The sequence below is a fragment of the Equus przewalskii genome, chromosome 10 (genome assembly GCF_037783145.1).
Source record: "Equus przewalskii isolate Varuska chromosome 10, EquPr2, whole genome shotgun sequence".
NCBI lineage: Eukaryota > Metazoa > Chordata > Mammalia > Perissodactyla > Equidae > Equus > Equus przewalskii.
The window spans coordinates 47,688,145-47,708,443 of NC_091840.1; the positions used below are offsets into that span (position 1 = coordinate 47,688,145).

At 39.9% G+C, this 20,299-nt stretch overlaps 1 protein-coding gene across 1 annotated transcript in view; it reads right to left on the reverse strand.

Annotated features, from left to right (window-relative positions):
- Positions 1 to 18,377, reverse strand: part of UBE2G1 (ubiquitin conjugating enzyme E2 G1) — a 106,617-nt gene extending 88,240 nt beyond the window's left edge. The window contains exon 1 of the mRNA XM_008519349.2: positions 17,869 to 18,377. Coding sequence (XP_008517571.1) covers positions 17,869 to 17,914 — 46 coding nt within the window. The 5' untranslated portion in view covers positions 17,915 to 18,377. The remainder of the gene's footprint in view (positions 1 to 17,868) is intronic.
- Between the last annotated feature and the right edge of the window lie 1,922 nt (positions 18,378 to 20,299).

Here is a 20,299-nt window from a genome sequence, read left to right on the forward strand (position 1 = left end):
AATGGTAACATGGGATGGGAGAAAAATGGTGGTTGGACAGGAGCCAGAATAACTAAGTGAAGGTAGAAGGAAGTACAACTTTGACACTTCAAGATTCTCCTTCAACAGGCAAAGTTTCAATAATGAGAATTACATCTCCTCTTTAGGTCCAAAATCATTATTTGGTATTATAATGAACACATTAACATAATCATATAAATGCTGTTTTCTGGTTATCTTTGAGATTAGACAAAACACAGAAAATTTATTTCAGTTATAAAAAAGAAGATAAAGGGTATAAACCCTGACAATATAAAAATAACAATTAAGAAAATTTGTAGTGGGAGTCAAGGGTAAGTGAGGTAATTTATCTTTCATAGCAAGAACTCCTATGTAAGGTTGATAAATCATTTTATTAATAGTAGTAATGGCAATCATTAGTAGAGCTACAAATATATAACAAAAATTATAGTGAGAAGTTAAATAAATTCATGAATTAAGAGGTATTATATAAATTATAGTGGTAACCATAAGCATGAACTATAAAGTCCCTCTGGAGAATGGAAAAGGGGAGGGGGGAGTGGATGGGAGACCTACTTTTCATTTTATTCTCTTTGGTAGAATGTATAGTTTTTACCATAAATATGTAATGTTTTTATAACTTAAAGAATTGTTTCAGGGGCCGGCCCTGTGGCAGAGTGGTTAAGTTCCTGCGTTCCGCTTAGGCTGCCCGGGGTTTTGCCAGTTTGGATCCTGGGTACAGACATAGCACCACTCATCAAGCCATGCTGAGGCAGCACCCCACATGCCACAATAGAAGGACCCCCAACTAAAAATATACAACTATGTACTGGGGGGCTTTAGGGAGAAAAAGGAAAAAATAAAATCTAGAAGAATTGTTTTAATAAAAAGTGAATTATGTTTTAGCCTTACAATGGAATACTGTGTAGGTGTTTGAAAAAAATAAGTCTCTATGTACTAATACACAAGGATGTCTACACTATATTAAATGAAAAATCAAGATGAAGAACAATACATTAAGATGGTATTGTGTTTAAAATAAAATGTGTGGTACAGCCACTCTGAGAGACAATGTGGCAGTTCCTCACCAAGTTAAATACAATCTTAACATAAAACCATCAATCATACTCCTAGGTGTTTATCCAAGTGAACGGAAAACTTACATTCACACAAAAACCTGCACACAAATGTTTACAGCAGCTTTATTCATAATCACTGAAAACCACCAAGATACCCTTCAACATGAGAACAGAGAAGTAAACTGTGGTACAATGGAATGTATACAGTGGAAAGCATACAACGGAATATTATTCAGTGATGAAAAGGAACAGGCTACTGATTCATGCAACAACATGGATGATTTTTTTTTTAAGATTGGCACCTGAGCTAACAACTGTTGCCAATCTTGTTTTCTTTTCTTCTGCTTTTTCTCCCCAAATATCCCCAGTACAAAGTTGCATATTTTAGTTGTGGGTCCTTCCAGTTGTGGCATGTGGGACACTGCCTCAACATGGCCTGACGAGTGGTGCCATGTCCGCGCCCAGGATCTGAACCAGTGAAACCCTGGGCCACCAAAGCGGAGCACACGAACCTAACCACTCGGCCACAGCCCCTGGATGAATTTTTTTTAAGATTTTATTTTTTCCCTTTATCTCCCCAAAGCCCCCCAGTACGTAGTTGTATATTCTTAGTTGTGGGTCCTTCCAGTTGTGGCATGTGGGACGCTGCCTCAGCATGGCCTGATGAGCAGTGCCATGTCCACATCCAGGATTCGAACCAGCGAAACCCTGGGCCGCCCCAGCGGAGCGTGCAAACTTAACCACGTAGCCACAGGGCCGGCGCCCCGTGGATGAATTTTAAATGCATTTTGCTAAGTGAAAGAAGTCCGACCCTAAAAGCTACATATGACATTCTGGAAAAGGAAAAACTATAGGGACAGAAAACAGATCAGTGGTTGCCAGGGAGTGGTGGAAGAGGGAGTAGTCAACTGCAATGGGGACACAAAGGGAAAATTTTAGGGTGATAGAACTATTCTGTACGGTCTTATGGTGATGGATACAAGACTTCACGCAATTGTCAAAACCCATAAAAATGTTCTCTCAAAGAGTGAACTTTGATGTATACAGAATAAATTTAAAAAATCAATGAGGATGGAAGGAAGACTGTGACAAATGAATCTAACTGTGTTACAAACGTACGACAAGCTCATCGAAGGCGGTGGGGAGGGGGCTGACCTAAGTAACGTTGAAAATCAATGTTTTGACTGTAAATTGAAAAGACAGGGATGAAAAGAACTTTATATGAACACTGTACTCTAGTTGTAAATTTGTTTACCACAAGGATACAGGCTAACAATTTTGAAATTGCTTTTAAATAAATGGTAAAGAGTCAGGTTTCTCACTGTCAGAGAGAGGTTACAGAAAAACAAGAAAGGAAGGCTAGAATGAACACTCCAGTACTTTTATTAGAGTCGGAAACATCAGTATGAAAGTAGGTGTAGCGTAATATAGATACAGATGGATATAAAGTCATGTCCCACTTGACATTTCAGCCAATGATGGACCGCAATATGAAGGTGACCCCATAAGATTAGCACCATATAGTCCAGATATGTGGTAGGCTACACCACACAGGTTTGTGTAAGTACACTCTACATTCATACAAAGCTCTATGTTCATACAACAAACTGCCTAATGATGTGTTTCTCAGAATGTATGCCCATCAAGCAACACATGACTGCATGGAAATGTTACAGATATGTATACACCTGGGTCAGTATACACACACATATTGCATACCTCTGTCCTATAAAGCAATGACACTCCAGTAGCAACAAGCACTTCCAATGCTCAGATCTTGGTTTCTAGATACCATTCTTGGAGAAATAGCTTATTCTAGGGCTGGGATAGAGAAAACACAAAATAGGTCTGACACATCTGTAGTCATCACAAAATAAGGAAGTGCTCAAGAACTAAAATGATGAGTGCATAGGAGCCAACCCGAAAGAACTCTCAGTGACCAAAGCTGGAACAATTTAGGAACAAAATAAATGACATAAGGAACAAAATAAATATGTGGTTAATTTTATGTGTCAACTTGGCTAGGCCACAGTACCCAGACATTTGTATTTGGTCAAACATTATTCCAAATGTTTCTGTGAAGGTGTTTTTTACATGAGATTACAATTTAAATCAGTAGACTTTGAGTAAAGCAGATCACCCTCCATAATATGGGTGGGCCTCATCCAATCAGTTGAAGGCCTTAGTTTTAAAAAAAGACATTCCCCAAGAGGAAATTCTGTCAGCTGACTGCCTTTGGAGTTGAACTGCAACAAAAACTCTTCCCTAGGTCTCCAGGTTGCCATGTTACCCTATAGATTTTAGACTTATCACTCCAAATCAATCACGTCACACACACACACCTCCATCCTACTAGTTCTGTTTCCCTGCAGAACCTTGACTAATACTGATTTTAACCCAAAATACAAAATAAAATATACAAGTCCATCCTGAATAGATGATTGAGGGAGAAGAGACAAATCTTCCTCATAGAAGAATTCCAAATAACATATAAGGAGATATTCTCCCCTCCAGAAGGTGGGATCCAATCTCTTCTTCCCACTTGACTTTGGGCTGGACTTACTGAGCAGCTTACAAAGAAATGGGTAGGAAAAAGGAAAAACAGTAACTATACAGAGGAGAAACCTGACCAACACTGCCTTCACCAAGTGGTCAAGGTTCCCATCACCAGTGTTGTCGTGTGGTTACCATGAACGACCAACATGATGTGACGAGACGGGCAATTCACCTCTGTGGTATTCTTTCTGAAAACCCATAACCCCAGTCTAATCATGAGAAAAACATTAGACAAATCCAATTTGAGGGACATTCTACAAAATATCTGACCAATATTCCTCAAAACCGGAAGACACAAAAAACAAGGAAACCCTGAGAAATTCTCACAGGACAAAGGAGACTAAGAAGACATGACAACTAAATGCAATATGGTATCTTAAATAGGCTCCTGGAACAGAAAAATGGACATGAGGTAAAAACCATGGAAATCTGAATAAACTATGGGCTTCAGTTAATACTCTATCAATACTGGTTCATTAATTGTGACAAATGTACCACACTAATGTAAGATGTTAATAGGGGAAAGTAGGTGCAGCATATATAGGAACTCTCTGTACTATCCTTACAATTTTTCTGTAAATCTAAAACTGTCCTAAAATTAAAAGCTTATTTTTAAAAAAACTCTATCATAGTGGTATTGCTTCCCCAATAGCCATACCATATGCCTTAGACCCTGAAGAGGGCAGCAGAAAGCACAGTACGCTCACCCGTGCCACTGCTGCACCTGCAAGAGTTAAATATAAATCAAATTGGATAACGACAGTTTTGTTTTGTTTCCACCAGGCAAATGCTAAGTGTAGAAGCAGCAGCAAAAGTATAATCCTAAGGGAGAGATGTAAAAACAACCAGAGAAGACATTGAAAATACAATATTTCCCCAGGGAACTACCACACCATAGCATTCATAGCAGTTTGGAAAAAGAGGTTAGCACAGCCCAAAGTCCAAGTCTTCTAATGATGACACTATAAATCACTCTATGTACTGCTAAACACAAAAAAAGATAAATATTATCCTCGACTTACCTGGGGTAAAAGAGTATTAAGGAAGGTCTCAGAGTAACATCCCCCTCTATATAAGGAGCTTTGAAATAGATATTTTAGTTTTAGAATCCTACAGCACGGAAGATGGAGAAACAGACACACTAAAAATATCAGGTGAGGCCATGAGCAATAGTAGCTCCTCTTCCAAAAGTCACAAACTTTTCAGAGTCTAACGAACAGTGTGCTATTGTATAAAAAGCAGTAGTCTTAGTAATAAGGTAACCTGGGTTTGAAACCTACTTCTGCCATTTACTTGCTAAATAAATTCGAAAAAATAACTTCTTGATCTTGTACTAGGTTTCCTAAAATCAAGTATGTGAAAGAAAGTTTAATGAACTCAACTTCAAAGAGTATGATTTTCACTAAAACCCTTAACACTAAAGGTTCTTCCTTTCAAAATTTCAGTTTACTAAAAAGGCAAAACACAATGAAAAGAAAAATAATCAAATGTTAACAGAGGCTGTAAAGGGAGGGCTGATGTTTATATCATATATATGTTTTATCTTTTCCAAATCTACAACCAACATGTTCATTTATAATTAGAAAAATTACTTTAAAACATACATGTCATTTTCCTCTAGCATATCTTGATTTAGATTATCTGACATTTATTTTAAATACATTTGACTCACTCCCAAAAAGTAAGAAAATCAAAGAACATATGAATCCAAAGACACCCCAGGACCTAAGCAGGAAAGGGATAACTGAACCAACACATTTTTATATTCTCTATGTAGATCTAGTTTAAATACTGTTAAAGGACAGGCTTAGAGATTAATGAAATGTAGTTGTCTCGGTTCTGCTATTGCGAATAAGCCAAACTTAGTTTCCTCTTCTGGAAAATGTGGTCAGCCACCTGGATAAGAAGCCCAAGGTAGCTAAAGTAGAGGACCAGAGAGAAACTGTGAAGCCACAGGGAAAAAAAAAAAAAAACTAAAAAGGTGAGAGAAAAAAGCTTTAATTTATAAATTATAAAGAGTGAGAAAAACTACTCATAGTAAATAGAGTTGTCCATTAAAGAAACTTCTTTGAGAGAAAAATAAGGACCTTACTGAGACACTGAAGGTATTCCAGCAAGCGTCATTTGGTCAAAGTTACTGTCATTTCATCAAGTAAATGAGGGGGAAACACAAAAAAAGGGCAAGAATGTCTATGCTACTGTGGTGAAGAATTTATATTCTACTTACTGGCCAATATTTGTTTATAAAAGTCTACCTGTCCCACTAGAAGGGGAAGTCAGGGATTGTATATGAATCTTTGCATCCACAGGGCCTGGCATATAGAAGGAATTAAATGTTTAGTGAATGCAAGCATTCTAATTGCTTTACTTTCTACCTTAAAAGATTTAGTTCACATGTGCTTAAGTCCTCAGAAAAAAAAATCGAGTATGATAGTCCTAATACATTCAATAAATATTTACTGATTGCCTGCTATGCTTCAGTTACCCTTCTAGGCATCTGTGACATGTCAGTTAACAGGCAAAACCAAAAAACCTCTGCCTCATGAGAGAACGTAGTCTAAATGTCATTCTCTACCCTGTCCAAAGCAGTGCTACTTAAACCATGGTCCATTAACTGGTGCCAAGCCATCCAACTGCTACTGCCCCATGACAGAGCAAGCCTAGAGTAAGCATTTAAAAACTTGTACATCAATTTGATAGTCATGTTATATGATGAACCTAATATTATAAAGTATGGATTTGAATTTGTCTATTTTATTTAACTTTTCTAGTAATTCATTTATATTATTTTTCAAAGTATCATTACATAATGAATTGGAAATTTTTTTAAATTGGTCTTTCACCACAGATAATCTGAGTAGCACTAGTCCAAACACACTATGATCACATCAATTCGCCTCTCCTCAAACAGAATTCTACACTTCAACATTTTTAGTCTTCCACCAATACCAACCTTTCCAAATAGTTTTCTCACCAGTTCAGTTTATCACATATTCCAACCACAGTGAATTGCTCTCAGCACAAGCCTTCTGTCTTGCTTGTTCTTTTCCCTCAGCCTTAATTACTTTCCCTATTTCTATGTGATAAAATTTTACATATCCTTTTAAAGTCAAGCACAAATGCCACCAACTCCTCAAAGCCCTCCATGAACCAGAGAAAAGCAAGCTTTCCCTGACTTCCTCTAACACATGCTTTAAAGCAGCCCGCTTACAGGATTTTCTGGAGACTACAAGGTCCTGGAATACAACAGTATTCTTTCAGCATCCCACCACCATACAAAACAGGCATCAAATCTGCTGAATGAATGATGGAAGAGACAGCATTACATGTGCATAAATGAGCTTGACTCAAGAGATCAGAAAACCGTCTGAAATTATACCCCAAATGGTGAGTGTGCACTGTTCTCAGGAGGTCTTTAACTCTTACTAGATTCTCAAAGGCGTCTAAGAACCCCTAAAATGTTAAAGAATCACTGATAAGGAAAGAGCTCAAGTTTCATCAGCAGACAGACCTATTTCTGGCAGGCAGCTCCATCAGAGCCAGCTTGGGGAAATTACCAGATATAAACCCCAATTTCCTTATCTCAAAAAGGTGGTAATATTTACTTCAAAGATTTGCTATGAGAACTGAATGTGACCATACTGAAAGTCCTAGGATCATGAAGAGTGAGTAACAGGCACTCAGTGATTTAAGTTTCCTTTCTGCCCTCCTCCCTGTTTTGAATAAGTTTATATATCCATGAAGTGAGTAGGCTTACGTCCTTTATATATTTTTCTTAATGACAAATTGCTGCCATCCCTTGAAAGTTGTGTTCAGACTATTTTCTTGGAAATCTTCAAGAGGGTTAGTTGTCTCTCAGAAACACTTATTTGTTTTAAATCTGTCAACTTTAGATTTCTGTCTGTCATGTCAAGTAAATCCAATTACTGTTTTCTCGACACTGAGAAATACAAAGATTTTTCTTAAAGTATAGAACCTAATGCTCTTAAGAGAAGTGACATCTTGATTCTGCTGTATCCAAATACAGGCCTTTTCCTACGAGCCTTCCCTAATCTCACTGTACTCCCTCATAATTAATCACTCCTTCCTCAGTGTTCCTTTCTGTTCCTCCAATGGGTATATATGTATTTATCATACTGCATTATAGCTTTGTTCACATGTACATCAATCCCTACTAAATGCAGCACCTGGAGGTAAGAACACCAGATCAATTATCTTTGCGTTCCCCCAGCACTGCTCAATGCAACTGCACACAAGAGCTCAATAAATGAACTTTTGACAGCACAAAAAGTTTAAATAAGGAGTTAAAATTAAGATGGAATTTCTCTCTCAAACTACAGATTTCTCTATTTCAACTTCCTATTCCTTGAAAGTGTTAATATGGCAACTATGTTGCTATGTTTCTAACTGTGAAGAATAAGTTTAAAGAAGGAGATCTCTACATGAAAAACAATTGATAAAAATGCTCTGGTTACAAGTGACTTTTTAAAAACTTTTATTTTGAAATATAGATGTATAGGACAATGGAAAAAATAGTACAGAAAGGTCTCCTATAGCCTTTACTCAGGAACCGAGTAATGCTAACATCCTGTATTACTACAATATCAAACCAAAGAAACTGACACTTGTACAGTCCATACACTTCATTCAGATGTCATCACTCATTTGTATTTGTATGTGCTTGCAGATCTATGCAATTTTATCACATTTGCAGATCTGTATAACCAATGTAAGATACAAAACTGTTCCATCACCACAAAGATCCCTTATGCTACCATCTTATAGCCATACACCACTACTGTCCCTAATCCCTGAAAACCACTAATCTATTCTCTATACCTAAAATGTTGTCATTTCAATAATTTTATAAGGTGTCAAGACCATTCAAGGGGGAAACGGCAGTCTCTTCAACAAATGGTGCTGGGAAAACCGGATACCCATATGCAAAAGAATGAAGTTGAACCCTTATCTTACACCATATACAAAAATTAACTCAAAATGGATTAACGATCTAAACATAAGACCTAAAACTATAAAACTACTAGAAGAACATATAGGAGAAAAGCTTCATGACACTGGACTTAGCAATGATTTCTTGGATACAACATAAAAAGCACAGGCAAGAAAAGCAAAAATAGACAAGTGAGACTACATTAAATTTTAAAACTTTTGTGCATCAAAGTACACAATCAACAGAGTGAAAAGGCAATCTATGGAATGGGAGAAAATATCTGTAAATCATATATCTGATAAAGGGTTAATATCCAGAGTGTGTAAAGAACTCATATAACTTAACAATGAAAAATCAAATAAACGGATTTAAACATGGATTAAGGATTTGAATAGACATTTCTTCAAAGATGATATACAAATGGTCAATAAGCATGTGAAAAGTTGCTTAACACCACTAATCATCAGAGAAATGCAAATCAAAACCATGAGATATCACCCCACCATCCACCAGGACAGCTACTATCAAAAAAACAGTTAAGCGTTGGCAAGGATGTGGAGAAACCGAAACCCTTGCGTACTACTGGCGGGGCTGTAAAATGGTGCTACCACTATGGAAAACAGTATGGAAGTTCCTCAAAAAAATTAAAAATGGAATTACCCAATGTAGGTTTATCAATTGTTAACACATGTACCACTCTGGTGGGGGATACTAATAATGCGTGAGACTAAGCATGTGGTGGGGGCAGGCGGTATATGGGAAATCTCTGTACTTTTTGCTGGATTTTGCTGTGAACCTAAAACTGCTCTAAAAATAAAGTCTATTTTAAAAAATAGAACTACTATATGATCTAGCAATCCCACTTCTTGGCATATAGCCAAAAGAATCGAAAACAGGGTTTTGAAGACATATTTGCACATCCATGTTCAGAGCAGCAATAACCGCAACAGCCAAAAGGTGGAAGCAATCCACATGTCCATCTATGGATGAATGGATTAACAAAATGTGGTATATACATACACAATGGAATATTACTCAGCCTTAAAAAGGAAGGAAATCCTGTCACAGGCTACAACATGGATGAAACTTTGGGGCATTATGCTAAATGAATAAGCCAGTAACAAAAAGACAAATTCTACTTATATGAGGTATCACAAATCAAATTCACAGAAATAGGGGCGGCCCCATTGTCAAATGGTTAAGTTCACACACTCCACTTGGGTGGCCCAGGGTTTCGCTGGTTTGGGATCCTGGGCGAGAACACAGCACCCCTCATTAGGCCATGCTAAGGCAGCATCCCACATGCCACAACTAGAAGGACCCACAACTAGAATATACAACTATGTACTGGGGGAATTTGGGGAGAAAAAGTAGGAAAAAAAAAAAAGAAGAATGGCAACAGTTGTTAGCTCAGGTGCCAATCTTTAAAAAAATTCACAGAAATAGAAAGTAAAATGGTCAGTGGTTAGCAGGGGCTGGGGGAAGGGGGAAAAGGGAATTGTTGCTTATCGGGTATACAGTTTCAGTTTTTCAAGATGAAAAAGTTCTGGAGATCTGTTTCACTATTGAACTGTACACGTTAAGATGGTCGATTTCATGTTATATGCTTTTTTACTACAACAAAAAAATGAATTTTATATAAATGGAATCATACAGTATGTAACCTTTTGAGATTAGCTTTCTTTCATTCGGCATAACTCCCTTGACATCATCTAAGTTGTTTTGTGTATCAACAGCCTATTTCTTTTTATTGCTGACTAGTATATTCCATGATATGGATGTACCACAGTTTACTCACCCACTGAAGAACATCTGGGTTGCTTCCAGTTTTTAGCTATTACTAATAAAGCTACTATGAATATTTGCATATAGTTTTTACGAGGACGTAAGTTTTCATTTCTCTCAAATAAATGCCCAAATGTGTACTCAATGGATTGTATGGTAAGTGCATACTCAGTTTTATGATAAACTGCAAACTGCTTTCCATAGCGGCTGTACCATTTTACATTCCCACCAGCAACGTATAGAATTCTCCACATTCCCTAGCCAGCATTTGGTGTTATCACTTTTTTTTAATTTTAGCTATTCTAATAAGTATGTGGTGTTATCTCATTGTGGCTTCAAATTACATCTCCCTAATCTCTAATGATGTTGAACATCTTTCCATTTGCTTATTTGCCATCTGAAATATCTGTTCACATTTTTTGCCCATTTTCTAAATGGACTGTTTTAGTGCTGAGTTTTGAGAGCTCTTTACATATTCTAGATCAATCCTTGCAAATATGTTCTAATTTGTAGCTTGTCTTTTTGTCTTTCACAAATCCAAGTTTTTAATTTTGATCATGTCCAGTTTACCAATATTTCCTTTTATGAATCACACTTATGGCACCATGTCTAAAAACTCTTCACCTAGCACTACTGTGTCTTGAAATGTGAACTCTAATAAGTACACCTTACATAAGAATAAGAAAATGATAACACAATTAAAGTGTAAGCACATTCAAAAGCAAATCAAAATTGTGTCTTCTAATATAAAGGACATTTTATAAAGATTTCTATCGATAAACTGTTCTTTAAAAGCAATGCTTGCTTTACAAGATCAAAGCAAAAATAGCTGCCAGATAAAAATTTAAACAGGTTCTTTGCTGTTTCTACTTTTAACAAATTCCCACCCAACGGAGAGGCGCACAGGAAAGTCTAAGAAAAGCAGAAGCGCAGCAGTAGCGGTTCTTCTAAGTTATTAGACGCTGCTATAAAGCACAGATAAAAGATAAAAATACCTACTTACAAAATTGACTCTTCACACATTTTCTAGAACTTAACATCTAAGGAGAGGTATACATCTCTATAGCAATAGCAATAAATTACAGCATTTTTCCCAGCAGTTTCTCTGAGGGCCAAAATCTATAAATGGAACAGCACTGGTAAAAATTTCTGATTTACTTGAATAAGCCTAATACTAACTTGCACTAAGAAAAAAAGTTTAAAATGCTGTATTTTAACACGTATATATCTTATTTCCTAAAAATGCATTTTATTCTTATTCTCTCAACTGTTCATATCAATAACTCACGTTCTTACCAAAAGTTGCAAAATATTTGCTTTTTGTTATTTATACTTTTCTGTACCTGAAATGCCATCACAACCAGATATAACTACGCTACCTCTACCTTGCCAGACTGCTTCCATAAGCATATATCTGTACTACGCTTTCTTCTCTGAAAAGTTATTTCCTACAAACCAATTAAAGATGGCATTAAACAGATCCTTGGAGGTCATCTATCTAGTGTTTTAAATTCTAACAAAAGTATTTCTCAATAATTAAGAAATGCAAAATTCTTCATCCTAAATTGAACTGAGGCCATTAAAACAAAAAAATGAATAACATTTTACTTGCTTGAAGCAAGAGCACATTCACACTACAGTTTACCATAAATCAGCATACCACTCCTCAAAAAAAACTTTCACTGAAGTACCCAAGACCAAATAATCCAAAGACTGAAACATCTTAATAATACAAACACTCTTCACAGAAGGAAAGGAAGTCAAAAAGCAACAATATAGTGGTAGTGAATGAATTTTCAGATTTTCCATATCAGATATCACTCTATTAATAATCAAGGCATCGAATTTCACAATTATGTGCATTCACCAAATATAATGTGTATTAGCTTATGTAAACTATATGATAAAACTATATATTTTGGTATTACTTTACAGTAAGTGCAGATTATACTAATATACTAATACCTACACATTGTAGAGTATACTTTGACATTTTAATATATTTAGCACTATTTTAGAAAGTGAGCTCATCCATTACAAAAGACTAATGTAGAAAGTATATTTCATTCTGAAGTAGTTTACAGAAAATTAAACTCCTGTTATTTATAAAAAACTAAATTTCATTATATATTATCAAATATATTCACTGAATAAGAGAAATTATAACTTAAAAACCATTTACCCCCTAATAGCAATTCATATCCACTAAAAAATTAAGACTTTTTTCCAGCTTTACTGAGATATAATTGACATATAACACTGTGTATGTTTAAGGTATACAATGTAATGATTTGAGGTATGTATATATTGCAAAATAAGACTATCTACTTTAGATTCTGTAACACAATACATCGGAAGCATAATTCCTTGATGCTCCTTCCACTACAGGGCTTACAAATGATCCAACACCTGTCCCTCAACCACAATGTTTACTTCATTTGTGTTTTTTTCTGCCAGCATATCCAGTACAATATGTAGTAGCTGCATTAGTTCTATAACAGCGTAATGATTTCTGGACACAAAAATTCCCAGACTGTGTTAAACAATTAGTAGGTTGATACAATGTAAATTACTTTTAGATTTCTCTTCCATTTCTAAATATGTGGGTTAACAACTATTAATATTAAGAGTATTGATATTATGCTTATCAGCTAGAATCTTCTACCACCAGGGTGGTCCCTGTCAATAATCAATTACTCTGTTTCTGCTTAAGATTGTTAACGGAATTGTATGTCGGAGTGCCAATATATTCTAGAAAGGTCAGTAAGAAATATTAAATCTTTCTAACTCCTCCTTTTAAAGCGTATTCTTTGAATATCCTAGGAACATCAGGGGTGCTAATGAAACACCGCATCACAAAAACTAGGAACTGGGCTACCTGCAGGTGGCCCTCCAGAGGGAAAAAAAACAGTTTGGGGCACCTATTGCACTGTGGCTCAACACCAGCTTCAGAGCCACCAAAAGCGCTGCTTTAAACACTGGGTTTTCTTGGGCCCCAGCAAGACATTTAGATGAACGCTCTGCGCAGGTGAGGCCAGGAATCTGTATTTTTAACAGACTCTCAAGTGATCTTATTGCACATTAAGTCTGAGAAACACACATAACGCACTCATCAAAACAACCTACTTACATGGGTAGCCAAGCTGACAAAGATTTGGCAATTTTCCAGATTACTTTAAAATACACAAACAAAATTCTACAGTAAAAGAAGCTCAATTATTTTATCATTATTGCATAAAGAGATTTTTCTCCCTAGTTCTGGAATGACAAGTGCCTACAACAACATAACTAAGGGAAATCTGTTATCAATGTTAAAAAACCTCAAGTGATCTTTAAAAAAAACCAAAAACTTCCTCTATTCCTTATAAATGCTTGTCATATAGTAAAATTTAGTATGGTTAGAGTAAAGAATAAGTCCAATTAGCCCAATTTTTTCCCTCAGAGTTAACTGCCAATACCAAAAAGCTTAGTGCTACTTCCAGTCTGTGACATTAAATTCAAAGATACTTTCCTTGATAGTGCAGAATGTTGGTCTTAAGTTGACAATAGCTAAAATATCTTTTTATGATGACCTTAAGAATATCACTTACGAGGGGAGGGCGAAAGGGATAAAGGAGCACATATGTATGGTGACGAATAAAAACTATACTATTGGTGGTGAACACGATGCAGTCTATTTAGAACCTGATATATAACATTGTACACCTGAAATTTACACGTTGTAAGCCAATATGACCTCAATAAAATAACTTTTTTAATTAAAAAAAAGAATATCACTTAGATATGTGTATTATTTTGTACAACAAATTTTATTAAGATGAGAACATTTCCCAATCATTTTGGTAGCTACTGGATAAATTAACTTTGAATATTTAAATTTATAAAACCCAATTACATGATTGAATTAATTATTGCTCCCTGGGAGTTAATATAGCCAATTAAAAACAACAAAATAGGACGCCAGCCCAGTGGCCAAATGGTTAAGTTCGCGCACTCTGCTTCGGAGGCCCAGGGTTTCACTGGTTCGGATCCTGGGCACGGACACGGCACTGCCCAGCAAGCCATGCTGAGGCGGCATCCCACACAGCACAACCATAAGGACCCAGAACTAGAATATACAAGTATGTCATGGGGGTCCTTGGGGAGAAGAAGCAGGAAAAAAAAAGATTGGCAACAGATGTTAGCTCAGGTGCCAATCTTTAAAAAAAAAAAAAAAGAAGGTCCAGTATATGAACGCAGAAGCGCCACTCAGTACCTTGGGCAAGTTACTTAACCTCCCTACCCTCTACTTCCCTAGTGGCAGGATTCAACGAGATAACGTATGTAAAGCACCCAGCACACTGCCTGCTACATGTCAGTCCCTGATAAACATCACCCCATGTAAACACATAAACAAGAATCTCTCTGAACAGACACACAGAAACTATCAATGATAGTTGCTTCCAAGAACAAAACTTGGGGTCAGGGTGGAAAGACTATACCTTTTTGTACTCTTTGCATTTCTAACCAGTGTGATAACAAGTTCTCAAAAAACAAAACTTTTTTAAATGATCTCTTGTGCTGTGGGACTTCTTAGTGTCTAGCATGCTGCACTGCAAAAGCTGAAGTGTCACTGCTAAATTTGCAAAGGAGTAAGTCATAGTCTAATAATATCCACTCCACAAAGAAATACACAACCTATCTGATTTCACCAACCTCTTAGGTGTTCTTGCTTGCTTCACCCACCATAGCCATAATGGTCTTATCTAAAACACCTTAAACCAGTGATTTTTCAACCTGGGATGATTTTGCTAATCAGGGGATATTTGGCAAGAGAGACATTTTTGGTTGTCACCACTGAGGGGGTGTACTACTGGCATCTGGTGGGCAGAAGCCAAGAATCCTGCTAAACATTCTCTTATGCACAGTATAGGCCTGCACAACAATAACTGGCCCCAAATGTCGGTATTGCCAAGGCTGAGAAACTCTGCAGCCCACGGGACCATTCTGCTCAACTCTGAAAGTAACCAGGTTCTTCATTACAGTTACCAACAAAACAAAACACACACAATAAATTCTCCCCTCAAGTAATGAAGTAAAATCCTTAAGGGCTGGCAGACTAGGAGCTCGATAAATGTAACCATTGTTGGCCACTGCCGTTGGAAGTCTCTGAAATTCTAGCAGCTAAAATCGCTTACAGGTTTGTGTGTCTACTCAATTCAATACATTTCAAGATTTTTAAAGCATTTACTATTAAGCCTTCCAAAAGTTCACTCTAAATGCTTTCAATAGATTACAGTTTACCATTCTTTCCTGTGTTCAAATGATATTTGAAGAACCACAAAGCTCAAACAATGTACTGCTAAAATACAACTGGGCCTTTAGTATGTAGTTATCAAGTCTTTCCAATAAACTTGATATTTTTACATTTCACTTAATGCACTGCCTTGGTCTACTATTCTGTACATTTTGAGCAAGTTAATTAAAATCCTTCAAAATTTTAAGAAAATATTAAGAACAGTCCATTGTTTCTGATCAAGAAGAAAAATTAATCAGCAGCTAAGTAACTCTATAATAAGGCTTGAAAAATTACAAACTAAGTCATTCTCTCCTCCAACCTTAAAGCATATTTTAGTGTGCCTTATCAAAAAGTCAACCACTAATAAATAGCTTTGGGAAATAGTTCATCACTATTTGAGATTAATCTTGTCAAAAGAAGAGTGCAAAACTGAACCAAGTGGCTATCAAAAGCTATACCTGGTTCACAAGTAGGTAGGAAACAGTTTTGAAATATTGCTACTGCTAGCACTGTTATTAGTCATACTTTCTCAGTAACTGTGTAACATCTTTTACACCTTTTAGAATACCTATCTTTACCATTGTGTAAGAGTTGAGTACTATTTTAATATTTAGTATTTTAATAGTTTAATAGTTCACCACATAATAACATTCTGATTAAAGAATTCTTAGAGAGACAAAAGAAAACCTTAACTCCTTCCTCCAAAACAAGTCGAAAAAAAAAATACACAAAAAAGTAAGATGTGTTTGCAAATACAAGACGCAATAAAGTCGTTATTCTCTGACTGCTTTTCCAATACATTATTCCTGATGGACACAGGGATCACTAGAACTTCTCCATACACTTCAAGTCACTCCCTCTGAGAACCCAGAACTTTAATACTTGTCCAAACCTGCTTGCTCATGGTCTAATAATAAACCTAATTATACAATCTGTAACAGCCCGACAACCTTTTCCTTAAGAAGCCGTAAAGGTGATTTAACTAACACCTCAAACTCTTAGTAAATCTACTTCAAAAGTAGTTCTTCACTTCAGCCTTTGGCTTCTGCCGAGGGCTAAGGACTGCTGGCTGGAGAAGGGGGAGGTGAAGATCCGCCTGAACTCAGAAGGACACACGCTGGGCGTTGGACAGCAGGGGTAACTGCTGGATCATTTCTCTTTAAATCTGGCAGCACGTGGGGCGGCATTGTGAAGCCACCAACCCGCCTCCCCCCTTACACTCCGCACACGTACGTCTCCACTGCGCATGCTCCGCTCACACAGTCCTAGCAGAACAGGAGCCAACCCCCTAAAAAGTCAACCTGGAAGCCGCAAACGGCCGGAGGCTGGGACAATGGGGGAGGGGGGACGCAGGCACCTCTGGGGAGGCCGCCCCGGCCGCCGCCTCGAGCCGGAGCCCGCGGGCCGCAGCCCCGGGGCTCCGCGGGCCTGCGCAGGGGCCGGAGCTGCTCGGAGCACAAAGCCCGGCGCCGGCAAGCCAGCGGCTCTCCCCTCTGCCCGCTCCACCCTCCCCCAGCCGGGCGGCGCGGCCGGAGCCCGTGCCAGGCGGAGGCAGGAGAGCCGCCGTCCCGCTGCCCGCCAGGTCCTCGGAGCCCCGCGCGAGCGCGACGAGGCCGCGGCGGCCGGCGCTTTTGTTGTCGCCCACAACTCCCCGGACCCGGCGCTGCCCGGGCAGAAGTTTTGCGCGCCTCGCCCCTCCGGCCAGGGGCCAGCCTCGTCGCCCACTCTCGCCCCCACCGCCCGCCCGCAGCTCCGACACCCGAGCCGGGACCCGCCGCGGGCCGGGCCCAGACCTCCCTCTGCCCCAGGGTCCGGCGGCCTCGGCCGCACCTGAGGCGGGACCCGCCCCTCCGAGGAGGGTCGCCGGGCTGGGGACCCGCGCCCCTCCCCCGCCCCGGCCCACCGAGCAGTGGGGGCGGGGGCGGGCTCCTCTCCTTCCCCCCGGGCGCCAGGCCCGTCCGGGCGTCCGGGCTGGGGCGCGTCCCCGCCCCCAATGCCCTCCGAAAGCCGGGGAAGAAGTGCTGGGCCCGGCCCGGCCCGGCGCCTCGGGCTCCCCACCCTCGCAGGCCCGCACCCGGCCTGGCCGCCGGCCGCTGCTCCCCTTCGGCCGTCCGGCAGCCGGCCCGGGAGGCGGGGAGGCGGGGAGGCGGGGAGGAGGCGGCGGGCAGCGGCTCGCGCGATCGCGGCCCGGCCCGGCCGGCGCCCCGCCGCCCGCTCACCTGCCAGCTGTCTTCGCAGTAGCAGTGCAGACTGCAGCTCCGTCATCCTCCCTGCCGAGGGCCCGGGCTGGCGCCGGGGCTTCCGAAGGGCTGGGGACAGGCTGTGGGGGCTGCTGGCGCTGGGTGTGCTGAGGAACCCGGGCCCCCACGACGGGAGCGCCGAAGCCGAGGGAGGCCGGGCTGCGGCGGCGGGAGCGGCGCCTCGCTGCCGGCGCGAGTGCGCTCCGTTCAGCTCTCCTCACAGCGCCCGGAAGGGGAGGGTACCGGGCCGCCGCGGCGCGCACTGGGACTTCGCTCGCCCGCTTCCCTCCTTCAACCCGCCCGTCGGCCCCACTGGTGCCTTCCCCCGCCACAGCCTCACTGCGCGCAGGGCCGCTCCACGCAGGCGCGCTGGGGCTGCCTACTTCGCCGTAGGCCCGCCCGCAAGCCCTACCCCTCGGCCTACCTGCCCCGCCCCCGGCGGCGGAGTCCCGCCCCCTGTGCGCAGTGGCCGCGGCTGCCGCCATCTTGGGAAGGTCGACGCCCGCCTGCCTGCTAAGGCCTCAGGTGGTAGACGCCCCGCGGACGCCATGACAAAGAGGTCGCGGAGGGTCAAGACGCCGCCTCCGGGTTGAAGCAGGTGGCCTGGAAGTGAAGGGGCCAAAAGAAGTAGTAGACGTTTAGTTGTTGGCGAGCAGTCAACACACATGTGACACCCCACACATGGTGGGCGAGTCAGTCATTGTTAAAGCCGAAGTTAGTACTGGTGTGCCCCTTTTTAAGCAAACCCCCGAAATAGACTTAATATATGCTGATAATTCACTTTACAGAAAGAATGCACAAAGATTCTTGAAATAAGCAAAATGTTCTGCATCTCATAGTGAGCAATGTTTAAGCGTTGTTAATAATAATCTCTTTTAGTAAGGAGAGTTGAGATTAGCAAAATCGGATACAGTATACACAATTCAAAATGTCCAGAAAGGCGTCGATTATGTAAAGTGGAAGTGTGGGATCTAGGGTTTGGGAAAAACAACCTTTCTCCGCTCTGCTTCCTCTTTTCCTCGTTTCTGCAGCCTTCTGTTTGTGTAAAACAGTCTCAATAAAGAGATGGAGCAGAAGGAAGAGTAATTCTTCACGGCACTCAAATTTATCTGTTTCTTCAACAAATATTTATAAAACCTGTATTAAGTTTGTACCTGAGCTACAAAAGACACAGAGAAATACAGTTCCTACCATCAAGGGGCTTACAGTTTCGGTGAGTTCTAGGTAAGGGGAAAAGCCCGAGGAGGAGCAAGGTCCAATACAGTTTTTTTATTTAAAAAATTACTGAAAAAGCTGTCCTTACTCTCCCCTTAGAACAAGAATTAAAAGGAATAAACAAACACTGTGAATGAATCCGAACTCTTTGGAATAACAAGTCCCACCCCCCCCCCCTCGGGAGTTAACCTAGGTTTTGTGAAGCCTCAAGCTTATGGAATTTGAAGGACAGACTCTCTTTAAGGAAAAGAGTAAAAAAAATAAAGTTCGAAATGACTATTTATTTAGAGTGAGAAAATAAATCACAAACAGGCTTGGGGAATCGGTCTTTTCTTCCTCTGAGATCTCTTTAGGCCGGTTATCAGAAATGCTGCCTGGTTGCGACATGGCTTCCTCTCTCGCCTAGAAGAGATTCCAGCCCTCACACGGACTCTGAAGCTTCCTTAGCTTTCCCATTAAAAACTCCATTTCCCTCCTTTCTAGACCAAAAATCTTTCTGTTTGAATGAATTTTTAATTTTATCAAAGTAGTAAATACACATAATTCATAATCAGTGTATTAAGGCTTACAGCAAAAAATAAACATGCTTTGTCACGCTCCTTCCCCATTCCTAAATCCTGCTTGCCAGAGGTGATCCCTTTTAACTCTTTCAGTTTCTTATCATTTATTCTAAATGATATTCTTAGAATACATTATCTTGATTTACCCATTATAGACCTTATATATTTATTCTTGTTGTAACTGATAAGAATTTTTTTCTTCTTCTTCTCCCCAAAGCCCCCCAGTCCATAGTTGTATATCCTAGTTGTAAGAGCAGTGCTAGGTCAGCGCCCAGGATCCCAGCAGCAAAACCCTGGGCTGCCCAAGCAGAGCGTGTGAACTCAACCACTCGCCCCAGTGGGCCCCCACCGATAAGAATTTAACTATCTTGTTATTTCCACCCTTTATTCTCCTAATATCATTAAATCATCACATTTAGTTATATCGATAAATAGTTTTTACACCATTGTGACTTTATAAATGTTGACTAAGAGAGCCAAATACTATAATGGATTATAATAATATTTATTCCTTACGCAGATTTTTTTTTGGCCTAGAGTTTCTAATTATAAGTTTTTTCTTGCAGTATCTTGATTATAATCAATATCCTTTCCTTCCCTATCCCACCCCATTGCTATCATATCCTATCAAGCCC